The 26,177-nt window shown below is 41.1% G+C and overlaps 1 protein-coding gene across 13 annotated transcripts in view; it reads right to left on the bottom strand.

Annotated features, from left to right (window-relative positions):
- LOC308484930 (uncharacterized protein) overlaps nt 1-26,177 on the bottom strand; it is a 183,609-nt gene that overhangs the window by 135,383 nt on the left and 22,049 nt on the right. For 6 of the 13 annotated variants that reach the window (XR_013990181.1, XR_013990182.1, XR_013990184.1 and 3 more), the window contains one exon: nt 21,943-22,226. The exons of 4 other annotated variants lie outside the window; for them this stretch is intronic. Coding sequence is in view for 1 of the 9 variants with exons in the window: in XM_081020220.1 (XP_080876346.1) it covers nt 22,131-22,226 (96 nt within the window). In the remaining 8 variants the exon portion in view is untranslated. Of the gene's footprint in view, nt 1-514; nt 832-21,942; nt 22,227-23,112; nt 23,239-26,177 lie in introns of those variants that run through there. 3 more of the 13 variants (XR_013990180.1, XR_013990183.1, XR_013990179.1) reach the window with 2 other exon arrangements.

Raw genomic sequence — 26,177 nt, 5'->3', positions numbered from 1 at the left:
TTAGTTCTACTGCCAATCTTTTTTTCTTACCTTGAAATTCCTTGGGTGTTTTGAGCAGTGACTTAGTCTTTCCCAAGCTCTTCCGGGTTCTGTCAAAATATCACAGGTGTTCTGCCTGAGCAAGAATCTCAAAGTTTGCCACAAAACATAACTTCAGCCAAAATCTCTGTTCCCAAGTAGTACTAAAGGGATTTTTAGACAACCAGACTTGAGAGAGAAGAGGTGGGGGCAGACTGGGCATCACCAACTATGCTGGCTTTACTGTTGGTTTATTTTAAAATTTGATTTGTATGTCACTTTTGAACATTTACACATAAATAGACCAACCAGCCAGTCCTTCTGTTAATCTGGCATAATAAAATTAGCAGTGAATTCTAAAACCCAGTCCTGTCACAGCTCTGAATGCCTATTTCGGAGAATCACATGTTCAGGTCCTGCTTTGATGCTTCCCATATGCATCTGGTTGGCAACTGAGAGAACAAGGGGCTGAACTGCATTGGTACATTTCCAAAACGACATCAAACCTTGCATTACGTGAAATACATTCGACAAACACACAAGATGTAACCGGCTGTGCATTCACATAAACAATACTCTTCTTATCACAATATCAAATGTTTATCTTGCACATAAACAACACATAAAGTGCAATAATATAGACGGAAGTCCCAATAAATCAGTTCATTCATAACGACCAAATATCTGCTGGTTTCTGTTCCACATATGTTCATAAAGCCCAAATTGGAGCCTATTACAGTTCCACAGTGTTGACAAGGATTTCTGGAATAATGCCTTGTTTTGCTCTCATGGGCTTCATCAGTTGTACATATTCTAAGTAATATAAATGAATATAATGTCACAATTCAACATATTTTAACAAATTAAAATTATATAAACAATTGTGCTATAGAATACATACCGTATATGAAGTATCAAGATAACAGAACTTATAACATAGTGGTTTCTGCAGTGAACAACAACTGTTACAATGTAAGATTACATAGACAGGCACAGCATTGATTTTAGTTACAGGCGACAGCAATCTGCAGCTGTAAGGTTTTCTTAAAGTGACCCCTTTAAAACAACAAATGTAAAACAAACTTTATCCATACACAGGTGTTATACATACAAGCATTAGTAATGACTCATAGAAAGCAACCATAATCAATTACAGTATTCAAACCTGAGGGATGCAAAGAATCAAGTAGAAAAATAAATCTAGTTTCTTTCTACATAAGAATTTTCTTTGCTCTTTCTACAGGACCAAGATATACCCAAATTACGAAAAATGTCATATATTCATCCAAATGCGACGCTTGAATGAAATGCTGTACTAAAGGAGCGTGAATTACGTTGTTCCTAATCCTAGACCGATGCTCTGATATTCTGAAGCCGTTGACGTCGATTGGGGTGTTTGTCGATTGGTACATTTCCAAGCACAATTCTAAGTGTTGGTGCTGGCTTTAAAGCCCTAAACAATCTTGGCCGTGTATACCTGAAGGAGCATCTCCACCCCCATCATTCACCCTGGACACTGAGATCCAGTTCTTAGGACCTTCTGGCAGTTTCCTCACTGAGAGAAGTGAGGTTACAGGGTCTTCTCAGCAGTGGCACCCACCCTGTGGAACACCCTCCTATGAGATGTCAAGGAGATAAATAACTATCTGACTTTTAGAAGACATCTGAAGGGAAGTTTATAATGCTTGATGTCTTGTTGTGTTTAAATTTGTTGTAAGTTGCCCAGAGTGGCAGGCGTAACCCAGTCAAATGGCTGGCATATATATAATAAATTATTGTTGTTTTTGTTAGTGTGGACCAGCAGGCTCTTCTTTTGCCCTGAAATTTTATTAGAGAGCATATTGACAGCTCTTCTAGAAAGACTGGAGTATAAAGGACACAGTAAGGTTACTTCCCACATAAAAATATCTTCTGAAACTTGTTGGTCAAAGAAACTATATGAGTTCAGAGGGAAAAGAACACACACTAAATCATCTTGAGATCAAATAATTTTGTGCTTTGAGGTTCTGGACCAGTTTAACTTGCAACCACTAGAGCCATTTTAAAAATATGTGCTGTACAATTCTTGTGGCTGACAAAATCAGGAATATGGGTAGTGAATTCTAGGCCAACACTAAACATCTTATAAGAGTCAAATTTAAAAGTTGCTGAGGTAGATATGACAGTGGCCGAGCAACCTTTCCCCAAGAGATGTTGCAACTTAACCTGATTCAGGCTAGGTTACCTGAAATTGTAGCTTTCATTTAATAAGTTACACTTGCCAACTTGTTATCACTGGCCAGCATTTATGGATCTGCCCCTGTTGTTAGCTCAAGCAGTTACCTGACAATAGGGGAACAAGTTGGAGGGTAATGAGCCTTTTACACATTTGGTGTCTTTTAAACTGATTGCAGGAATTTGTCCCTAGTCTCACTGAAGTTATCAAGGTTAGATAACCACCTCCTCTTAACTGGTCTGCAGATCACAATAATATCATTAAAAAAAACAACAAACAATAAAAAGCAGGTATTATTTAAGAAACAGTTATGCTGCTTGCACCCTGAAGCAGTATACAGACATGCTAACAAAGGAAATGAATCCCAGTGAATTGCAGGAAGAGAACTTCTGAAAGTAGCGCATGGAGAAAAGACATCCGGCACACAATAGGGAAAGTTTTGCTCCAAACTATGCCTTTGCAGAGAATGTAGAAATAATCCAAAGAATTTTTCAGCAAAGCTTATTCTATGTCAAGAAACCATGTCTAAGAATACTTTTCAGAAGAGCTTATTCTGTGTCAAGAGACCATTTATAATACCTGGAGAAAGTGATACACACACATAGACACAAGTGAGACTTTCAAAAAAATGCTAGTGAGTTATCATTGGTCTCTATTGCATCCGCAGAAAACAGCAGCAGGAGACTCTTTCAGGTGGTTTGCAATTTAGTGGAACCACCTGCTCTATCGGGGCCACATGATCTCCTGCAGTGATATTGCAAAGTTTTTTGCAGATAAAGTTGCTCAGATTTGGGAAGAGGTAGACTCCCCGTAGCGATGTATGGAAGTGAAAGCTGGACCATAAAGAAGGCTGATCACCGAAGAATTGATGCTTTTGAATTATGGTCCTGGAGAAGACTCTTGAGAGTCCCATAGACTTCAAGAAGATCAGACCTCTCCATTCTGAAGGAAATCAGCCCTGAGTGCTCACTGGAAGGACAGATCCTGAAGCTGAGACTCCAATACTTTGGCCATCTCATGAGAAGAGAAGACTCCCTGGAAAAGACCCTGATGTTGGGAAAGATGGAGGGCACAAGGAGAAGGGGACGACAGAGGACGAGATGGTTGGATAGTGTTCTTGAAGCTACCAGCTGAGTTTGACCAAACTGCAGGAGGCAGTGGAAGACAGGAGTGCCTGGCGTGCTCTGGTCCATGGGGTCACGAAGAGTCAGACACGAGTAAATAACTTAACAACAAACAACAACAAGACTCCACCGTGGGAGCAGGGCCGGGGCAGGAGAGTGCTAGAGTCCTGTCTAGTCAAGTTGCATGGGATCAATTCCAATCTGTTACCTCCGAGGATGTGGACAGGCCGCTTGGACGAGTGAAACCAACCACCTGTCTCCTTGATCCTTGCCCATCCTGGCTTATAAAAGCTAGTGGGGAAGGGCTGGGTGATGGGCTTCGTGGGGTGGTGAATGCTTCTCTCTGTGAGGGAGCCTTCCCAGACCTGCTGAAAGAGGCAGTCATTAAACCGCTTCTTAAAAAAAACATCTCTAGACCCGGCCAATATGGCCAACTATCGCCCAGTCTCAAATCTTCCATTCTTGGGCAAGGTGATTGAGCGAGTGGTTGCTGAACAACTCCAAGCACGCATGTTAAAGAGAAAAACAACTACCAGACTTTTAGAAGACATCTGAAGGCAGCCCTGTTTAGGGAAGCTTTTAATGTTTGTCCGACTATTGTATTTTAATATTTTGTTGGAAGCCGCCCAGAGTGGCTGGGGAAACCTAGCCAGATGGGCAGGGTATAAATAATAAATTATTATTATTATCATCATCATGCATGAATAGTTGTGTCCATGGTTCCACCCAGCCAGCCAAGTTCTGCTTCATGTTACACCATTCCACCTTAAACATCCCACTTGACCTTTCTCCATTTCCCATTATCTTCCTGTAGCTCATTGACAAGCTTCAGTTCTCATTCTGCTGTATTTGGGGTGGGGTGTTCCTTTATAATTATTTGTATTATTATTATTTATAAAAATGTGTACACCTGCAAATCTCAGGGTTCCCCCAAGCATGCTGTTATTTCCCTTTTCTTTCTGAACAAGCTGAGAAAAGGACTGGAGTTCTCCATCACTTTCATCTTCCCTGCTGATAAAGCTTGATAAAGTGCATATGCTTAAAGTGAATCTTTCCTGTGTTCCATCTCTTCACCACCCTATAGCATGGTAAATAATTGGAAGAAAGGGGGTGCTTTCTTAGTTTCTCTATAATAAAAAAAACCAAATCACACTCCTAAACCCATGCTGCTGTCACCATCACATTTCACCTACTCAACAATTAATTATTGGTATGTTAATTGTCCTAACTGATTAGATGTGTGTTACAAAAGTGGCACAAAGCTTGTCTGATACAGCTCTTATATTAAAGGTGTAAACACTTATCTGTTTCAAGATTGTGAAGTGTACATGTTTTTCTATGCACTTCTTATTCTGAGCTAATCTGAGGGCTCTGGAAAATTTCCAAGTGTTAGGGAGCTCCAGGGGTCCCTAGGGTGGGCAAGCAAATGCTTCTGCTGGGGCCGAAGCCCTCACTCTTTAGACTTTGCCCACCATGCGAATTGCTAAAGTGGTACCTCAGTTTTCAAACGTAATCCGTTCTGGAAGACCGTTCGAGTTCTGAAACGTTCGAAATCCGAAAACTCAATATGGAAGCCTCAAAATGGAAAGCTCAAAACGGGAAACTCAAATGGAAGCTGCGTGGCATGTTTGACTTCCAAAAATCGTTTGAAAACCAAAGCATTGACTTCCGGGTTTACGGCATTCGAAAACCAAGACGTTCGTCAATGGAGACGTTCAAAAACCGAGGTACGACTGTACAAACACAGCAGTTTGTAAAAGCTCTTGTGGACATCAGTAAGTAGGCACTGAAATATAGGATTCCAAAGAATCTGCTTGTGATAATTATCTTGGTAATTCTTATAATGTCTGATTGTACTTTGGAACAGGTCAAACAACCAGAATTCATTGTACAGTAGCACCTCAGGTTATGTTACCCTTGGGCAACGTAAACTTCAGGTTGTGAAAGTGGAAAACCCGGAAGTGTTTTGCCACCTGCATGTGCAGAAGTGGTCTACCGCTTCTCCTCGGGTTAAGGAAACCTCGGGATCTGGCCGGACCTCCGGAATGGATCCCATTCGCAACTGGAGGTACCACTGTATAAGAAACCAAAGCTACCAGAAAAGCACAGAAAAGTAAAATAAAATGGGATAGTTTTCAACTGCTCTGTCTACCTCAACTGTTCTTGGTACGGAGGGCGGGGGGACTGTTTTGCTAATTATTTCAGAAAATGTCTGGGAGGAAGATGCACTCTATAATTATTGATGCTCATTATATATTCACATTTCCTTGAACAGACTGAAGGGAAATTAAGGGGGAGAAAGCACTATCAAAAGATACTCTGACTATGTGGTTGAAATGTAGTGAAGAGTGAAAATAAAAGTGAGCAGACAAAATCATCTCCTGCATCACTATATCATTCTGTGATTATCTTCACATAAAGCAGATGGAATATTTGTCTTCATTTGATGTGTGGAAAACATCTGTTTTATTCAACTTGCCTTCAAAGCTGGTGCATATTTTGAAATTAATACAGTGAGAAAGGAAACACAAACATATAAGAGACAGGCAAACATGTAATAAACAGACAAAATCAAATTTCCTTTCATTTCTTAGACTTTCTACTGAATTGTGCCTGATTTGTGAAATCCTGCTCAGGAAAAATAGCAGTAGGATAGTTTCAAAGATAACTTGAAGAATGTTGATATAATTAGCAGAAATAAATACGTCCGTTATGCCATCTGAGGAGCCATGGGGTAAGGTAGAAGCCCAGATATGACAGTGAAATATAAGATAGTCTGTTACCATATATCATACAGCGGAAATTGCACTGGGGTAGAAAATGCACCCATTAGTATGATCCTTTCCTCTGTTTTATCCAGCATAGATGAGGGTTAAAGTTTTTCTTTGCAGTTCATTTTGGCAGGGCAGGGCCCTGTTTGCCCTAGGAAAACCAGTCTCCACTTAACTTGTGCCATGTTAACATTTTGAGGCAAATTGTCACAGAGCTTTGAGGCAAATTTGTAGCAAAGTTTGTAGGACCTAACCCAGCAAAATATATGTAGGAACTATGTGGGAAGTTTAAGAGTTTCAATGAGATCAGTAACATTTCTCAGAGCAGGGGAATAAAATCTTTAAATGGAACTATTTTAAGTAGCTGAATATTTAACCTTGCCGAAGATGTGGGCAGCAAATGGATAAGATGGCCAGACTGGATGCAAAATGTGTTAAATTGCTAATTAAACCTTAAATGCAAAATGCAGGCAGAAACAGAATATCATTTTCCCCCTCTGTGGATCTTTCTCTCTCTCTGAGTGAGTCATGAGAGGGAAAGTAAAATGTGTAACTCTCAAAAATGGATGGCTACTCAAAATCAGGTGCTGGCAGCCTGGTTCCCATGAAGTGTTCAATTTGCAAACACTTCCTGTTAGGGCGTACTACTTGTTGTGGTAAAGGTAAAGGTAAAGGACTACTGGACGGTTTGTTGTTGTTGTTGTTTAGTCGTTAAGTCATGTCCGACTCTTCGTGACCCCATGGACCAGAGCATGCCAGGCACTCCTGTCTTCCACTACCTCCCATAGTTTGGTCAAACTCATGCTGGTAGCTTCGAGAACACTGTCCAACCATCTCGTCCTCTGTCGTCCCCCTCTCTTTGTGCCCTCCATCTTTCCCAACATCAGGGTCTTTTCCAGGGAGTCTTCTCTTCTCATGAGGTGGCCAGAGTATTGGAGTCTCAGCTTCAGGATCTGTCCTTCCAGTGAGCACTCAGGGCTGATTTCCTTAAGAATGGATAGGCTTGATCTTCTTACAGTCCATGGGACTCTCAAGAGTCTCCTCCAACACCATAATTCAAAAGCATCAATTCTTCAGCGATCAGCCTTCTTTATGGTCCAGCTCTTAACTGGACGGTTAAGCCCAGTCAAAGGTGACTATGGGGTTGTGGCACTCATCTCGCTTTCAGGTCGAGGGAGCTGGTGTTTGTCCATGTGGGAATGTTCTGGGGTGCAGGAGAGGATATATTGTGGGATTATATCCTTATCCAACTTGTGCTAACAAGTTCCCAAAATATCAGCAGAGTTTATAGACATTCCCCTTTAAGTTCGCAACGGTAACGCTTGCACAGGTTCGCTAGAACCTCTATAATAATTACTCTGGTAATTTCCCCTTTTGTTCCCTCTTAAAATACAAGACACGACACAGTCTTTATAAAAGTATAAAAGAGTTTACTCACGTTCTGTTCACAATATGATCCCAGAAGGCAGACAGCTTAAAAAAGGTTACATACATTTAGAATCTATCTTGTAGCAAGATAGTCCTTATCTCCTCTCTTGGCTGGGAGCCAAGAGAGCATCCTTGGATGTTTCCTCGTCGAAAGAAAATGGCAGAGAGAGAGAGATGGCTGCCTGCCCTGTGCTTTTGTCATTACCTGCACAGGTGAGGCCACACCCACCTCTGGTCACATGCGGAGGAAGTCCGTCCCCAGGAAGTTTACCTGCTTGCTGGACTGACATCCCTCCCCATGTTCTAACATGTACACTCTAGGAATGTTGTCATTGACTGCTCCTGTGTTTACATCCCACAGTCCACATACAGCTTTCCAGGTCATCTGGCCAACAGGACTAAACTGCTTCTGGTGCAACAGAACACCGTGACGGAAACCAGAGTGCATGGAAATGCCGTTTACCTTCCCACCACAGAGGTACCTATTTACGTACTTGCACTGGCGAGCTTTCAAGCTGCTAGGTTGGCAGGAGCTGGGACAGCAACAGGAGCTCACCCTGTCATGGGGATTTGAACCATCAGTCTTCTGATCAGCAAGCTCAAGAGGCTCAGTGGTTTAGACCACAGTGCCACAACATCAAAGGTCATGAGCATATGGCAGCATGAAGCAATCAGAATTTAGCTCCCTACAAGAGTTCCTGCAACTGGACAAATTAACATGTGATGGTACACCCCATCTCCATTGCCCTCTGAAAAACCGAGGGTGAATGTGTGAAGCAGGGAGTTTGCATCTGCTTGCAAAGATTCCTGCCATGATGCAGAAACATGGAAAATCACGATTCCACTTCATGTGAAGAGCTTACATGAGCAGAAGCAGTCTTCCCAATGGAAACTGTTGGACTTGTTCCTCCAGCCCCTTACTTGTTAGTTTGGGACACTTGGAGAGGTTTTTATATTTCTGCCTTGTTTTCCTCATTTACCTTCAAACACTTCAAGAAGACGGTTGCATACAATCTCCACACTTCTTCTTTGGCAATCACTCGTAGCTGAGTAAGATTATCTTCCATAGACATGGTTTTAACAATGAGTCCATAAGTGACTGTGGAGGCCAATTCTGGACCCGCACATCCTTCCATAGTGGAGACATTGGTTTCTGGGTGGGAGTTGATCACAGTGTGGATTTGCCAAGCATGCCTTCCTCTTAGCACGCTTCTCCCTTGTGTCCTGAGTCTGAGTGTCTTCAAAGCCCATGACACCTTTGGTATAGGCTGTTCTCCAACTGGAGCGCTCGCAGGCCAGTATTTCCCAGTTGTCAGTGTTTATACTACATTTTTTTTTAGATTTGCCTCCACACACACATACGCTACAATATTTTATCTGCATTAACTAAAGTGGGCTGACCAGATGATGTCTCTTTAAGTTTTTCAATAGTATAAGTAAATTTCCTCCGTTTGCACCAGATAAGCAACTTGCCCTTTTATGAAAAGTAGAAAATGGACATGCCTTGCACCTGTTATGACATAGGATAACTAAAATTGTTAGACTAAGTGAAATTTAATGGAAAATACTACTAGAGTTATTTGGCCTCAGCACCTTCTTTCAAAGTGAACTGACTTGCTGGAGGTAAATCAATTAGAGGTCACTGCTGACATGTCAGAGAGATTGGTGGTATCTTGAAATAGCAGCATGAGTTTTTGAGATAACATTACTGTGGCACTACTAATCCTCCTATCATCTATCAATATCCTACACCCCCTCCCCACAACAACTACATTTTAAGGTGACTTCTTGAGTTCTAAGACTGATCTAGAAAGTTCTGAGAAACCAGCCCTGTAATGAGATGCACAACCTACTCCTAGCTACACTTACTTAGAAGTAGGATCCATTGATTTAAGTAAGATTGACTTCCATGTTTTTATGCATAGGAATGTAGATGTGAACCATAGATGGTTCCATAGATTTCAGCATAAGTGGGTACAGGTTTACATCTTTGATAGGATACATTGAAAAAGTATTAAATGACCTCTACAACTACTTGAAATGTTTGTTGTTGTTATCAGAAAACCATCAGAAGTGGCCAGAGGTACATAGAGAATGTTAAGAAATTATGGAATAATGAGGTGGTGAGGAGGTCAGATGAGGTCCTGTTGTGGTCAAAGAGGAAACTGAAAGGAGATATGATAGCCATCTTCATATATCTAAAGGGCTGTCACATGGATGACGGAACAAGTTTGTTTTCTTCTGCTCTGGAGGGTAGGACTCAAACCAATGGCTTCAAGTTACAAGGAAGGAGATTCCAACTTAACACATGGAAATACTTTCTGACAGTAAGAGCTGTTCAGGAGTGGAACAGTCTGCCTTGGGAGGTTGTGGATCCTCCTACCTTGGAGGTTTTTAAGCAGAGGTTGGACAACCATCTGTCATGGATGCTTTAGCTGAGATTCCTGCACTGCAAAGGGGTTGGACTAGATGATTCTTGGGTCCATTTCAGCTCTACGATTTTCTGATTCTATAATGCTATAACTCTTGAACATCCAGTGAAACTAGAACTCTTGAACATCCAATGATGGAGGATTCAGGACTGATAAAAAAGTATTTATTCATATAGTGCATAGTTTTCATTCAATTCACTCCCATAAGAAACTGTGGTGGCCACCCATGTCAGTTCCTTTAAAAGAGAATTGGACTAATTCATGAAGGATAAGGCTATCAATGGCTACTAGTCACAATGGCTATGTTCTGCCCCCATGGTCAGAAGTGGTAATGCTTCTGAATATCACTTGTTGGAAGCCACAAAATGGGAGAGTGCTCTTGTGCTCAGGTCCTACTTGTCAGTTCAATGCAGGGATCTGGTTGGCCAATGTGAGAACAGAATGCTGGATTAGATGGACCATTGGTGTGATCCAGCAAGCCTCTATGTTCTTCTACAGAAGATTTAATGCCTTCTGAAACAATCAGGCTTTGTGAAAATTAGCATGCTAATCATGAGACTGTTGACATATGGGGATCCATATGGTAATCCATATAGACCAAAATAAAAACAAACACGTTTCTACCATATTTTGAAGTCGCATAATGAGTTATTAAAATAATACTTAAATTTTTCATCCATGCTAATAATTGCTGAGTTAATAATTTATCCTGGAAAGCTGTACATTAAACTTATGCAATCAAGAGTACTGGAGGGCATGTATTTGTGTTTAAGTAGGATACTCTTTGAAGAATTCAGTTTTCTGGTGGAGCCGTGCACCAGAATGGGGGCAGTTCAAGAGCAGTATCAGAAAACTGGGTGAACGCCAAGGTTTTCCAAAGTGCAAAAAATATCAAATAGGAAACTTGTCTATATGGGGCAGGGGATCCAATGTTGTGCACTACAGCCCAGAGTAATGGCAGAGATGGGCCATAATTCTTGACATGCAGAGTGTGGACAAATACAGTAATATTGAAACTGAACTTAGTAGACAAGTCAATGAGCAGCTTCTCTTTCTCATAAATTACAAAGGATAAACCTGTAGTTGGGGGCCCTGTGGATAGCATTCAGCTGCTGAATAGAGGCAACATCACTGTCCTGATTTTCTTGAGAATCAAGGCCACAAGGGCTGAATTTCAGTCCATTTCAATTGGACTTAGATGCACTTACTTTCAATGACTGCACTCAAGGTTCTCAGAGTTCTGGCCGCCCATTGTTTCCAGTTACCTCTAGCTTATATCCAGATCCCCCAGTCCCTTAAAGTAAGTGTAATATCACTCTGGCCTGTGCCATTTGCCAGAGGAACAATGGCCACTGGACGTCTCCCTGCTGAACCATCACAAGGGGAAAAAACAGTCTGACCTCAGACATTGGCCAAAGACGGAGCAGTAGCAGATATCTTCTCCCTCCTTTCTAGTACTTGAATTATGAAGAAGAAGAAGAGGAGGAGGAGGAGGCGGTGGTGGTGGTTTGGACTTGATATCCACCTTTCACTCCCCTTAAGGAGTTTCAAAGTGGCTAACAATCTCCTTTCCCTTCCTCCCCCACAACAAATACTCTGTGAAGTGAGTGAGGCTGAGAGACTTCAGAAAAGTGTGACTAGCCCAAAGCCACCCAGCAGCTGCATGTGGAGGAGCGGGGAAGCAAACCCAGTTCACCAGATTACAAGTCCACCGCTCTTAACCAAGAGCAAGAGGATTCTTATTGTCTGCAATCCTCTTTTGCTCACTGTTTTAGAAAGTTATACATTGGCTAAAATTGGGGGAAGTAAAGAAGCATCATATCATTGTCATGTTTCTACTACTTGTTGGAGGAGCAAGTCGAGCTTTTTGGGGGGGAGGGGTGTGTGGAGGACAACCTAGAAGTCATTTCCATTATTTCAGAACTTCAGTGTTCTGAAAGAACAAACACTAGATTTACAACCAGAAAGTAGAAAAATAGAAAGATGTTATAATACTGTCCAAAGGAAAGAGAAAGCCAGAGTCTTTGGAGCTGTGAGGGATAAATCCCTAAACTTCAAAGCAACCATGTGGCTTTTAAAGGGGAAAATTGTTATATGAAGTAATGTAGCACAAAATCAGAAAGGTCATTTTATTAGTCCCTAGATGGGTTTAACTAAAGTACACTGGAGGGTACTGAATAGCAATGGTGATTATTGATATAGCCATAAACGACTCCACAAGGTGCAAGGCAATAGGAGAGCAAGCCCTAGATCTTGAGACAGAGGATTGGGTGGGGAATGTCACTCGCTTGCTGTGAACATAGCTCTGAGCAATTTGAATCAATGATCTTGCTTCATGGTTAACCAAGAGAAAATCCGACATGTTTGTGGCTACAATAAAGAATATCACTTCTAAGTGACCTTCCCAGAAATTTGTATTTCTGAAAATCAAGCTAAACTGCAGGGGGTGGGGGAAATGATTCAGATTAAATTACCTTGGTTAAGAAGAAAGTAGAGAAAATGTGGACTAAGGGATGAGTTTCCAAGGGTTTGAAAGTGAAGCTATTACATGTATTTCATGAAACTATGTCTCAGTAAATTGACACAAGGCAAATACAAATAACCAGTGAATTGTGAAAGAGATTGTGTGATGACAGTGACTGGTTGATATTTTGGCCCTTCAAATTACATTCAGCAAAGGGAATCAGCTATAAAGTAAGGGTAAGACCACCTCCTGTTTATGACCATAGCAATTTGAAATTCTCTGAATTTTGCAACACAATTTCCCAGCAAAGTAATGTGTACATAAATGCATCTACCAATTAAAATAATCTACAGAAACACACTATAGTTAGGGAAATGGCTCTTCAAAAATATGCATGTCAGGCAAAATGTGCACTAAAATTCTAGAGAATTTCCACATGTTCTCTCCCCTCCCCCCCGCAAAAAAAAATTGAAGTGGAAATCCCAAGAACTGAATTAAAACAATTCATGGTTTCAGACCATGTTACTAAGCATAGAAATAATAACCATCTATTACAAAGGAACACCATGGAAGGGGGAAAATAAATGCACTTAACAATGCTGACTTTTCTAGTTCGGCACTGATGTTGAAACACAAAGAGGATGTCGTCAATACAAAAATGAGCTTTTGAAATCAACACATTTTAAGCCAGTCAAGTGAATATAACCTTGCTCTCAGAAAGCAAATCAGATTCCAAGCTGCCAAATGGATCTAGAAAAAGGCTCTACTTGCAACATTTGCTTCTTATAGGCTTCAAAAAATTAAATCAAGTCACAGCCAGACATAGGGAGCAGTAAAGCACCTGGACACATTATGATACATTATGAAATAAATAAGCTTCTAGTTGCAATATCCAGACCCTTGTTAGCCAACAAGTAATGAAAAATGTCAAATTATCCTGAACAGCTGGGAGGAAGGAAACAGTTACAGCATTATTCTATTGAAAGAGTGTTTGCTTTTGATGTCAAGCATGTTATATCGTTGAGGGGTTTTATTGTACCCATTAGTCCTGAATTGTTGTTTCTGAAGGTTAAACTTTCTGTTGTGGAAGCAGTTTTGAGTTTGCATCTTCATTTGACACCTTCTATAAAGCTGGTCAAAAGGAGGGGCACTTTTTCTGAACATTTAGGTCCATGGAGAATAGCCTCCACGTTTTTAGCAATATTTCAGCTACGATGGAGAAAGAGAGATGATGTGTTTGTCCACTGAAGGCTATGCTAGTCTGTGTCCTCAGTGATATCAACATATTGCCAGCTCTGGCTCTGTGTTGACAAAGTGTCATTTGGTTTTCCCCCACATGGCTGGTATTGTCCATGTGTCTAATCCCAGGAAGTAGAGCACAATAAACTATGATATCAAAGCAACAGCAGATCAGGGAAAGGAGAAAACTGGACAGTGAGAAGCATGCATGAAGAAAATATTCATGTTGAGTAGGGTTGCCATACGTCTTGAATTTCCTAGAATACAGTAGTCAGTAACAGTGTCAGGGCAGAAATCGCTGAGATGTCTGGGAAAATTTGGTGAATTTCCTTAAAATGTTAAGGAAATCTTCCACTGTCCCAACAGTTCTGCTGTTACCCACAAATACAAAATGGGTGATATCTGGCATATTCCTAAGTACATACTGGCAGCTGCCAATATGATGCCTGAAGTTATTGTTTGACTCCAACTCCCATCAGCCACAGCTACTATGTCCAATGGCCAGGCATACAGAGCCGAGCTGACCTTCAACATCATCTTGAGGACACCCTATTGCTCCCCCTTGACTAAGGTCATTGGAGACCTTTCTGAACATTTTCCAGAGGAGGGGAGGAAATATATCTGAATATTGTGATAGCTCATAGGCTGCTATGATTGGTAGCTCTTCTTCTTCTGAGGCTATGATTATATATTTTTTTTACAGTGTGTACTTTCTTTAATGGTCAGTTGACTGTGATAGATATTTGACAGACTGATTGATGCTCGGTCGGAACATTTAAATATTTTGACTCAGCATGGTGAGCAAGTGTAGTGCATAGGTTAGCAGGTCAATTTAGGACTTGGGAGATTCTCTCTCAACCATGAAGCTCACAAGGCAGCCTTGAGACAGTCACTGTCTTCTAATCTAAGTTAGAGTCAGGTGATAGAGTTGCCACAAATAAAATGGGCAGGGGGAGAGCCATGTGTGATATCTTGAACTCCTTGGCAGAAAGTGGGATGCAAAAGCAATAATTAATTAAAATAGATAACTATATTTCATCAAAATTTTAAACAGCAGAATTATTAGGGGGACCAGCTTTCCCTTAGTGTAGTAGTAGGGTGTGACCACAGACTGAATGTCTAATCTACCTTGGGTGACCAGACACAGTTATTGACAGGGCTCCAGCCCCTTCCACATGTCTGGGACTCAAAGAACAAACGTTATGGTCAAGGCTGGGACCTAGTATAGTGACTGGCGTTTCTGTGGGTTCAGCTATCAGAAACTTCTTCAGATACTCAGTGAATAGTAATTACTGTTACTCTGCATCTGTTTCATATATGAACATTTCTCATTATCCCCTTGGAGAGGAGAGAAACTGTACTAACACCAATATTACTGAAAATATTCCCGGAAGCAAATGTTTGTGTCTCTGTGCTATAGGTGTTAGGACAATATAAAGATAGAAATTCTCAACATGTAATATAGCCAATACAGTGGAACATTTTAATTTGTGATTTATTTATTTATTACACCAATTGGTGTGTACAAAACTTTTAATTTGTGTAATTAATAAATCAAAAATTTTAGCACTCATTGAAAAGTTAATATGCTTTGGATATACTGTAAGTTGAGAAGTTATCAATAGGTACCAACAAAAAAAATAGGTTGGGGGCTGAGTTGTGGGATTCCCTAACCACAGACGTGCATCAGGCACCTTCACTTTACGGCTTTCAGAGAATGCCGAACAGCGTTTCCAAAACTTGGGTCCTCAGTTGTTTGAGGACTACAGTTCCCGTCATCCCTGACCACTGGCCTTGCTAGCTAGGGACGATGGGATTTGTAGTCCAAAAACAGCTGGAGACCCAAGTTTAGGAAACAGTGGTGCTGAAGATGCACGTATTTATCTGCAATGTGTCTTTTCCGTTTCTGTGACTGTCATTTGTTTTAACTGCTTTTAATGCTGAATTTTATTTTTTTGTAACTGAGCCTGGGACCTCCTGGTAATGGATTGGTACTTAAATTAGGAGGACGCGAAGGATGTAGGAATCCCATATCATAGCTATTGTTCCTTTAACAAAGCAGTCTAGTTTTTAGCTAGTGCTGGTTTTTAGCTAGTGCTGGACCAAAATATTATGCCCAGGCCTGCCTTCCTTCCTTCCTTCCTTCCTTCCTTCCTTCCTTCCTTCCTTCCTTTCTTTCTTTCTTTCTTTTGCAGCAATGATAGTTTAAAAATAAGAAAGCCAATCAGATGCTTAGAGGAACCCATAAGCAAGACCTGAGTGCAACAGTGCTCTCCACACTTGTGATTCCTAGAAACTAGTATTCAGAAACATACTGTTCTTGATAGTGAAGACAGGGTTACACACACCCTGCCCCCCAAAAGTTAATCTTTCTGAGATCAGAAACAATGGCCAAGCTTCTCTGCAAGACAGCTTGCCTTCCATTAGTGAACTTTCCCTATAATGTGTAGTGAAAGTGGAATGTCCTATTCTGGGGCGAACTTTCAGTTCATGCAGGGCAAAAGTGAGGTTCAACAACTCTGGCCAATAATCCCCTTTGTGAACTGAGTGCACACCTTGGAATCCAATCCAGTATTGGCTGCAGAGTACGGAGGTTGTATAGGCCACAGGTTCATAAGAATGATCAATGTGGAAATGATTCCCTCTAGGTAGAAAGTTTGAAAACCACTCTGTTGGAATGCCAACTCTCAAGAGGAGTGAGAAAACTGTTGCAACCACGCTCTTCAAACAAGTAACATTTTTTGCTTATAAAAATATTTTGCAGCTGTGACTTTATATATTTCTCATTGCTTCGTGCTTCTTTTTGAAAATGCTCCTAATCTTACTCTCTGGTTAGCCAACTTGAAAGCATCATAAGCACTTCGTATTAATTTGCACAACATTTAAAAATATTGCCAAGATACTGTCATAGAAGGTCTCATATAGTAATATTATAAACCATTACCTCTCACCCTAGCATTCCTATTCCATTTGTCCAAATGTCTGGATGTCTGCTCTTTTATGATGGGTTTTATTTAGTGCAATAAGTCACAAATATCACGTAAGCCTGATTAAATGGGGGTGACTTTTAATAAATGAGCACATATAAACTTGGGTTTTCTTGGATGGTACCAATAACAACTGTCATCTGAGTTGCAAATACAGGTGCCATAAATCATCTGGTTTGCTTTGTGGATCTTTCAACCTTACCAATCACACGTTGATGCTCTTAGACTGTAAGCTGCATTAATATATAATTCAGGCAAGGATCTGTATGGCATGAGTTCTTATCCTAGATTTCTTATATGTCTTTCCCCTCAGTTTTCAGGCATTTTATGACAAATCACAACTCACTTTATGTGAGTCCCGATGTCTGCAGGTTAAACTCTTCGTTTGACATTTCAAAGGGAAGAGCTTTAGGATTAGCATTCGTCTCCCTCAAACTTTTTGCAAAGTGGAGCAAGACTTTTTTCCCCCAAAGCAGCAAGGCTGAACATACAAACTTGGACCAAGTCAACCTTATAAAAGCACAGCAAAAAAGGTCAGCCTCTCCGATGACACGGTTCAAATAGAGGAATTTACCTGCTGATCCTGGAATGTGTAAAGTGATCCTGTGTCCTACATTACTGAGGACAGGCTTTTCGTTAAAGAAGCTCTCTGTTTACATAGCTCTCTAGTCCACATCCAGTTTAAAGATATCGTAAGAAGGGAAACCAGGAACCTTGAAGTTGCTCATCAATGGTTAGCACCTAAATAGAGGGCCTTCTCAGTAGTGGCGCCCGCCCTGTGGAATGCACTCCCATCAGATGTCAAGGAAATAAACAACTATCTGACTTTTAGAAGACATCTGAAGGCAACCCTGTTTAGGGAAGTTTTTAATGTTTGATGTTTTATAGTGAGTTTAATATTCTGTTGGGAGCCACCCAGAGTGTCTGGGGAAACCCAGCCAGATGGGTGTGGTATAAATAAATTATTAATTAATATTATAACAACAATAATTACTACAACAGCCCACAGACTAAACAGGCACATAGGTGATCTCATTCTTCCATACTTTGTGAAGATCTGTTTTTTTCTATATAAATTATTTCTAAATTTGCCTCTCTATATATGATAATCCTAATATTATGCAATTATTGTTTGTCATGCATTTCCTAGACTTTGATTATATGTGAGTGGCACTCTGGATCTTGACAATTTTCCAGCCACTATGTTTCTTGGTTCATTGTACATGCTTATACATGCACAATGTAGGGCGGGGGAGTTGCCACAGGTATGAGAACCGAGCGAGTGGCTCTGTGGTCTAAACCACTGAGCCTCTTGGGCTTGCCGATCGGAAGGCCGGTGGTTTGAATCCCCATGATGGAGTAAGCTCTGGTTTCTCTGTCCCAGCTCCTGCCAACTTAGCAGTTCAAAAGCACACCAGTGGGGGTAGATAAATAGGTACCACTGTGACGGGGAGGTAAACAGTGTTTCTGTGTGCTCTGGTTTCTGTCATGGTGTTCATGTTGGCCACATGACCCAGAAAGCTGTCTGTGGACAAACGCCGGTTCCCTCGGCCTGAAGGCGAGATGAACACTGCAACCCCATAATTGCCTTTGCCTGGACTTAACCGTCCAGGCATCCTTTACCTTTCTTTTACCTTTCTACACATTTCTTAGTATAAGAAAAAATGGCAACTAAAACTAGGACACCAATAATGCCTGGAAACAACAGAGAAAGGTGTGGAGGCAAGATGCAGACAGGGCAGAAAGAGGCTCAGCTGAGTAGCTGGGGAAATTACTGTAGATGTTCTGATGTGCAACTTTTAGATGAGCTGTGATTCTGTTGGGGGGTGGGCAAGAGGCAATCTTGGATGGTACACCAAGATCTGAAATATTTTTCAACCTTCCTCTCCTTCTTTCTTTCTTTCTTTCTTTCTTTCTTTCTTTCTTTACCTGTACAATACTGGGGTATGATATTGAAGAAGGCATACAAAAGAGATGTTCTAATCATTGGCACTTAAGCCTTGTCCATATTCCTCTCTGGTTTTACAAGTCACCTGCTCACTGATCCTTCCATCATATTTATTTGAACCTAATGAAAATCTTGAAGGCTCTGATTGAAATAAAAATATAGCTTTCTTACTATGTGGATGGGTTGCCCCCTGGTTCAAATCAATATGTTCTGTGCTGCAAGGCAAAACACAGAATACTTGCATGAGCCTTTCCGAACCACAGGGAAAACATTAGTATACCACAATAAATCTTCATCAGCAATAGAGGAGCCAGGATTCCCTAGAAACTGGATCAGCCAGTTAATGGGAGCACAAAAAGAAAGCTAAATATCAGAAGAAAGTGCACCATTGACAAAATACTCAACAAGTTGGGAAATAAAGTGATGGCTTTTTTTCAATCTGGGAGACCTGAAGGCATAACCATTTTGAATATTCCTAGTTCATCTTCTGAGTTATGACAGATCAGTAGGAGACTTGCAGTCGCTTGAAGAGCCGGAACAACTTTTCTTGTCACAAAGTGGATTGTTGAATTTCTACTGGCAGCTCTACTTTGCAGAGTTGACTGACATGCTTATCATATATATATATATATATATATATATATATATATAGTGTGTGTGTGTGTGTGTGTGTACACACACACAAATGCACCCCCCCCCTTCGGCAGATATGTTACTACAATTTTATGATATCATGGGAGAATACTGCTATTAAACTCAATCATAATACAGTGGTACCTCAGGTTACATAAGCTTCAGGTTACAGACTCCGCTAACCCAGAAATAGTGCTTCAGGTTAAGAACTTTGCTTCAAGATGAGAACAGAAATCGTGCTCCGGCGGCGCAGCTGCAGCAGGAGGCCCCATTAGCTAAAGTGGTGCTTCAGGTTAAGAATAGTTTCAGGTTAAGTACGGACCTCCGGAACGAATTAAGTACTTAACCCGAGGTACCACTGTATGTTTAAAGTTTCATGTTCATCAGTTCAGGTTTTCAAGAAGCTGTAAGGCGAAGTTTTATTGTATATGCTGTTGCAGGTGTTATTGTTCATTTTGTTGAAGACTATTGACTTAGGCTAAATGAATGAATGAATTTATTTATTTATTATTTCGGTCCCAGACCAATTCCAGCTCACATACAATATCAGAGAATAAATAATAATAATAATAAATTTTATTTATATCCCGCCCTCCCCAGCCAAAGCCGGGCTCAGGGCGGCTAACAATAATAAAACAGTACAAAAGTACAAAGAAATCATAAAACACAATGGGGATAAATTTGAATATACAATTAGGTACAACAGGGATAATACAAATATGGCAACAGTTAAAAATAGAAAGGTTAAAACCTTAGTCACTAAAATATAACCTAAAATTGTCATCTAAGGCCTTAATCATTAATGTTAGCACAGCTTGTTCCCTAAGTTTTACGGCAATCGCACAGAATTTGGCCACTGAGGAGCTCCAGGGGATTTATTAATATTAATAATAAAGAAGATGAGCTGAGAATTTTATTTAAAATAATATTTGTAATATCTTGAGCTCTCCAGTGCCTCACAGGCAGTCTCCTGGTTGACTACCCTTTTCAGAAAGCCCCCTGGAGCTTATCCTGACGTAGTGTTTTGCCAAAAGGGGAAAAAAGAAAAGCATTCCAAGAAATGGGTAGAATGAGAAGCTGGCTGAGAAGCCAGGAGAAGTTACTGTTCCAAAATTGTTAAAAGCAAGAATATGTATCACAACATCCACTTCTTGTTAATGATTTTTAGGTGAGAGTAGCAGGAGATCCATGCCCATGCACACACACATCATCGCCGCACCGGCAGCATATCTCTTCTTTCTCGTATGTAGAAATGCAAGGAGGGCCTTTACACTCGCCAGAAGCTTGGCTCTTCCCTCGCCAGTCCTGGATGGAGCCGTTAGAAAAGTCCCCTTTGCTCAGAAACTTTGCACCTGTCCATTGGGAGAGATAGGAAGCCCAGAACACTTGTTCTTTAGATGTCCCTTTTATGAAGAGGCACGTAGTAAGATCATTGATCCCCTACTGGTGAGGCTCGCCGACCTCCCGCAAAAGCAAAAATTTTACCTTTTGCTGTTAGGCAAAGATCAGAAGATGACCTGGATGGTTGCCAGATTCTGTGTACAAATCTATGTACAAATCTATAGGCGCAGACCATCGCCCAACTCAAAAAATCCCCAAACTCGGTTCCATGGGTGACTCTGAGTCAACTCCCTGGGATAGTTTATTGTTGTACATTGTTTTAATTGTCTGTTTTAACCATATTTGCACATCAGTTTCTAATGTTGTGAGTGTCCTCTATTTCAGAGGCTTCTACTCTGCAGCCTCTTATAGTTGTTTTAACTGAGAGTCTTTTAGTTCTTATGCTCTTACAGTTGTTTTAACTGTGTGTTTTTATTTGTTTTTAGTTCTTATCTGTTTTAATTATCAGTTTTTACCCACCCATTATCCGTGTTTAATTTTGTATTTTATTCAGATGTTTTATCCTATGATTGTTTCTTTGTCCTTATTTGCTCTAACAATTATCGGTTAAAGAAAAAAAATCCTAACTGCTATTTTATTTATATGTTGTTGTTTTTGTTTTGTTTTGTTTTGTTTTTTGTTTTATCCTGGTCTGTGGCCATAATAAAGTTCATTCATTCATACTCAGAGTTGAGTGTTGATTTCATTCTCTTTATTTCAGCTCATGGTAAACAGTGAGTGAGTGTTTTCCCCAAAAACCTCTGGCTATATATACATTATTTACACAATGGGTCCCATGTGATTGGCTGATTCAACTCCCCTCCTGGAGCCTGATTGGACTGTTCCTGCAGGCCAATCAGGTTGCTGATTCAATTCCTCCTGGAGCCTCATTGGGCTGCTTCTGCAGGCCAATCAAGTTGCTGATTTACTTCCTCCTGGAGCCTGATTGGACTGTTCCTGCAGGCCAATCAGGTTGCTGATTCACTTCCTCCTGGAGCCGGATTGGGCAGCACCTGCAAACCAATCAGGTTGCTGCCTTCTAGCATCCTACCTGCCTATTGTTCTAGGATCCAAGCTCAGTACATAACATTAACTTTACCCCTAAGGTGGACAACTGAAGAGAACTACAGTAGCACTGTGGTCTTTTAAACCAGTTTTGGAATAGCCCCATGCAATGAGCCTCTTCATGTTCAGTGAAAAACGAGGGCTGTCTTTAAGTTCTGTTGGGAACAGCTGTGAATTATTTTCAGCAAAACCACAAACACAGATAACATTCTAAAGAAAAGCCACAGTTGAATCAGGATGGCATTAATATCTCTTTACCTAATGGAGGTTAGTCAACAAGCAGTTATGGTATTCGTGATAAATGTGGCTCGTGAAGACAAATGAAATCAGTGGTTTGAATTGGACTGAAAGGTCTGAATTACAAGCTGAGGCATGCATCCAGCAAAGACTTCCCTGTCTTTTCCATAACAAGGAATATGCGTTTTTTCATAAGGTGGGTTGTTCCAGTCTCCTTCGACTTTTGATAAAAATGTTGGTGATTTCAGAAAGCTTCATAATCTGCATCTGCCCAGTGAGGTGTAGCTGGGGAATAAAGTCATGCATTAGGATTTGCTACAGCCTATAAATGACAGTCTGTGATGTGAACTGAAGTGACAAGGAAATAGACCTTCTAACCAACTGACATCATGTCACTTTTACCAGAAAGGTATAGCAACCCAACTTCTTACTTTTATTGATCATCCTAATGCATGTTTTATATTTTATGTGAACCACTTAGTTTTTAAAAATAAATAAATAAATGGTACACTAATTACGTGGGTTTTTTTTAAAAAAGAAACCTAGTTCAGCAGTGCCTAGTTCAGAGTGGCTGAGGAAACTCAGCCAGATGGGCGGGGTATAAATAATAAATTATTATTATTATTATTATTATTATTATTATTATTATTTCTACTCCTCCCTGCACTTACATAGAAGGGAGTTCAGAAATGGAAGTGAATTGTGTGCATTATTAGGTGGAATGTGCACCACCTAAAAAATTCAGTTCAGAACCCGCTTCACCGCTTGAGAAAAGAGCAAGATTAAGTCCAAAGCATTTCAAAGACTGACTGATTGCATCAAAATCACAATTGGGGGGCGGGGGGAGAGACACTGTTGCTTCCCCATTCATTATTATGGAAAAATGAACACACTGTCTCTTTTTGGAAGCTAGACATTGTCATTCACAAAACAGCTCTTTCTTCCCCTTCTTCCAGTTTCTTCCCAGCCTGGTGTTTATAAGTATATAACAAGCTTGCAGAGAAATGTTTAATTTTTTTTTGTAGAAACAATATCTGCACAAAAAGGGGAAAAAAATCCAAATCTTTGAGAAACCCCAAAGCAAGTCATAGGTTGGGACACTTCAGAGAGATCCCACATTGGATAAGACAAGCCCCATGATTTGGGATTCAACTAACTCTTTTGCACACACCAGTTCATTAGCTTTGCTCTTTGATAGAATTCCCCTCCTGCCAATACAAACAAATTCTGTTTTGAATCTTTATTGGAAGCAAATCCTTGCATGATGATCTTGTGATTTCCTAGTCTGCAGACATCTCTTGGGAGAAAGAAACCATAGTTAGGTCATGTTTAATATAGTGTTTAGAGAAACTGATGAAAGAAAGAAAGAAAGAAAGAAAGAAAGAAAGAAAGAAAGAAGTGAAAATTTAATGTTTCATCATGAATCTTCACCAGTAGATCTATCATTTCCCTTTAAAAGCAAACTCAAGTTTCTGACTGCCTTCAGTTGGTTCTGAAGTAAAACAGGGGCATCCAAAAGTAAGGTAGCAGCACTTGTGTGAATTCTCTTTTTCTCTCTAAAGAAGGGTGTCCTTGCCCCTTCCTTAATGCAATGCCATCTAGGTGAACTGGTAAAGGAGAATGCCTGTGCTACCACTGTTTTGTGTTAGTAGCTAGGTAACAGATTTTCAAAGTGGGTTCTCTGAGAATTGCACCTGGATAACACTTAAGGTTGTGTGTGAATAGCCTCACAAAATTACTTTGTGTTTTTGTTGGGGGCAGGAAGAGAGGTTGTTGATGCATTGACAGCCCAGCTTCTATAATCCTTCACAAGGTTCCAGACCTATCACCATTATTGAGCATAACAGGGGGAAATGGTGACTTTCACAATAACTGAAATTAAAATTTAAAAACTGGATAATGTTTTGCAGGGAGGGAATGTGCATAGTGACCTTCTTTCATGGGAAAGGATAATCGAAAGAAGATAAAGTCCCAACCAGAGAAGAATGGCAAATCAAGTCGGTGGATTATGCTGAAATGGCTAAAATGACCGAAGAATCAGAAATCAGGAAGATATTTTTTTTTTAATAATGGGGGAAATTTATAATTTATCTTAAAAACCATTTTAAACAGCTAAAATCAGTAGTAGGATTGGAATAACACTTGTAGTTTAATGGTGAATTTTGGACACAATGGAGCTGTAAAAGTTTTGGATTACAGTGGTGCCCCGCAAGACGAATGCCTCGCAAGACGGAAAACCCGCAAGACGAAAGGGTTTTCTGTTTTGGAGGCGCTTCGCAAGACGAATTTCCCTATGGGCTTGCATCGCAAGACGAAAGCCCATAGGGAAATGCTGGCGGTCGGGAGCAAAGACTTTCGCCCACAGCCGGCCTTCAGAAGAGGACCTCTTCTGAAGGCCGGCGGGGGCAAAAGTCTTTGCTCCCCCCCGCCTGCCTTCCCCCCCGCCTGCCCCGGGCGATCTTAAAATGCTGGCGGGCGGGAGCGAAGCGTTCGCTGCCGACCCCCAGCATTTTAAAATCTCCCCGGGACAGCAGAGAAGTCTCTGCTGTCCCGGGGAGATTTTTAAATGCTGGGGGTCGGCAGTGAACGCTTCGCTCCCGACCCCCAGCATTTTAAAATCTCCCCGGGACAGCAAAGACTTCTCTGCTGTCCCGGGGAGATTTTTAAATGCTGGGGGTCGGCAGTGAACGCTTCGCTCCCGACCCCCAGCATTTTAAAACGCTGTTCCGAAGCGGGGCGGGGGGGGCGGGAACACCTGCCCCAGCCGCCCCACTTCGTAACACTGTTCCGAAGCGGGGCGGGGGGCGGGAACACCTTCTGAAGGCGGGCGGGGGGCGAAAGTCTTTGTCCCCCCTGCCTGCCTTCCCAGGGGCTTTTAAATCGCCCCGGACAGCGGAGAAGTCCTCCGCTGTCCGGGGCGATTTTAAAATGCCGCCCGCCAGCATTTTAAGATCGCCCGGACAGCGGAGAAGTCCTCCGCTGTCCTGGGGTTTTTTAAAATGCTGGGGGTGGGAAGAAAAGCCCTTGTCCCCCCCCCCCCCAGCCTTCAGAAGAGGTCCGGGGACAGACTGTCCCCGGACCTGGTCTGAAGGCGGTTTCCCTAGGAACGCATTGATTGATTTTCAATGCAGTCCTATGGGAAACCGTGCATCGCAAGACGAAAAACTCGCAAGACGAAGAGACTTGCGGAACGAATTAATTTCGTCTTGCGAGGCACCACTGTATCATAAAAGGTGCAGGAGAAAACAATTAACAATAGGACCCACAAAGGGGAGCAAGGAAGTCAATGGGATTCTCTGGAGTCTTGTTTTTATGTTGTATGTTGGATATGTAATTGTAAAATTTTAATCTGAAAACAAATAAATTTATGTAAATATAAAAGGATGAGGGTAGAGAGAAAAATCTCAGAAAAGGTTTCAGAAAAATGTCTTCTGAGAAATGCTAGCTCAGTTTTTGGGAATTGTACAGTGTGGTCCTATGCATGCTTACTTGACGGCAAACTCCAATGTGTTCACTGGGGCTTTCTCCCTAGTATACCTGTGTTTAGGCCACATTTTTAGGTGCACACTTAAAAAGTAAACCTATCGGAATACACATAAAAAGAATGCACCAAGAGATCTTTGCTATTTGGACCCAGGTGTCCTGTGAAAGTGAAGCATATTATGCACTGTGCCATATTTACCTCAGGAAACATCTGTGAAGTTTTAAAACAAAAATGGATTCCTTGCAAGGTAATAACTACAACCGAGAAGAGCATTAACTTGACTTCTGTGAATGACAGGGCTTGATGCAAAAGTTACATCACACTGTCGGTGTTTTGCAAAGATTACCTCAGGGAAATGGGGAAAATATGCAAATAACATAATGCCTCATCCTATGTACCTGCTGGTTGAGTTTTGATTTACTGAGCTGTCTCTGGGAGATTTTCTTGTAAAAAAAAAAAAATTCTCACTTTGAGGGAGGGGGGATAGACATGCTGTTTTCCTATAAGTAAAAATTGGGGGGGGGGGGAGTATTTTGCTTCTTCAAACTGTTCAGTCTCCTACCTCAAGTGAGAGAGAAAAGCCATGTTAGCAGTTTAACATTACAAGTGACATTTTTACAGAGTTAGTAGGTGTCAAACACAAGCCATGTCACTTGCCGCCAACAGAGAGGTCTGTTGTGAAAAAAAAAAGTCAGATTAAAATAATAACACTCATTATATTTCTCAGAGAAATGCTCTCAGCGTGTCAAAGT

This window comes from Podarcis pityusensis (assembly GCF_964106645.2).
Source record: "Podarcis pityusensis genome assembly, chromosome: 9".
NCBI classification, from domain to species: domain Eukaryota; kingdom Metazoa; phylum Chordata; class Lepidosauria; order Squamata; family Lacertidae; genus Podarcis; species Podarcis pityusensis.
The sequence above is the reverse complement of the archived record's forward strand: the minus strand, read 5'-3'. Positions and strand labels throughout refer to the sequence as shown.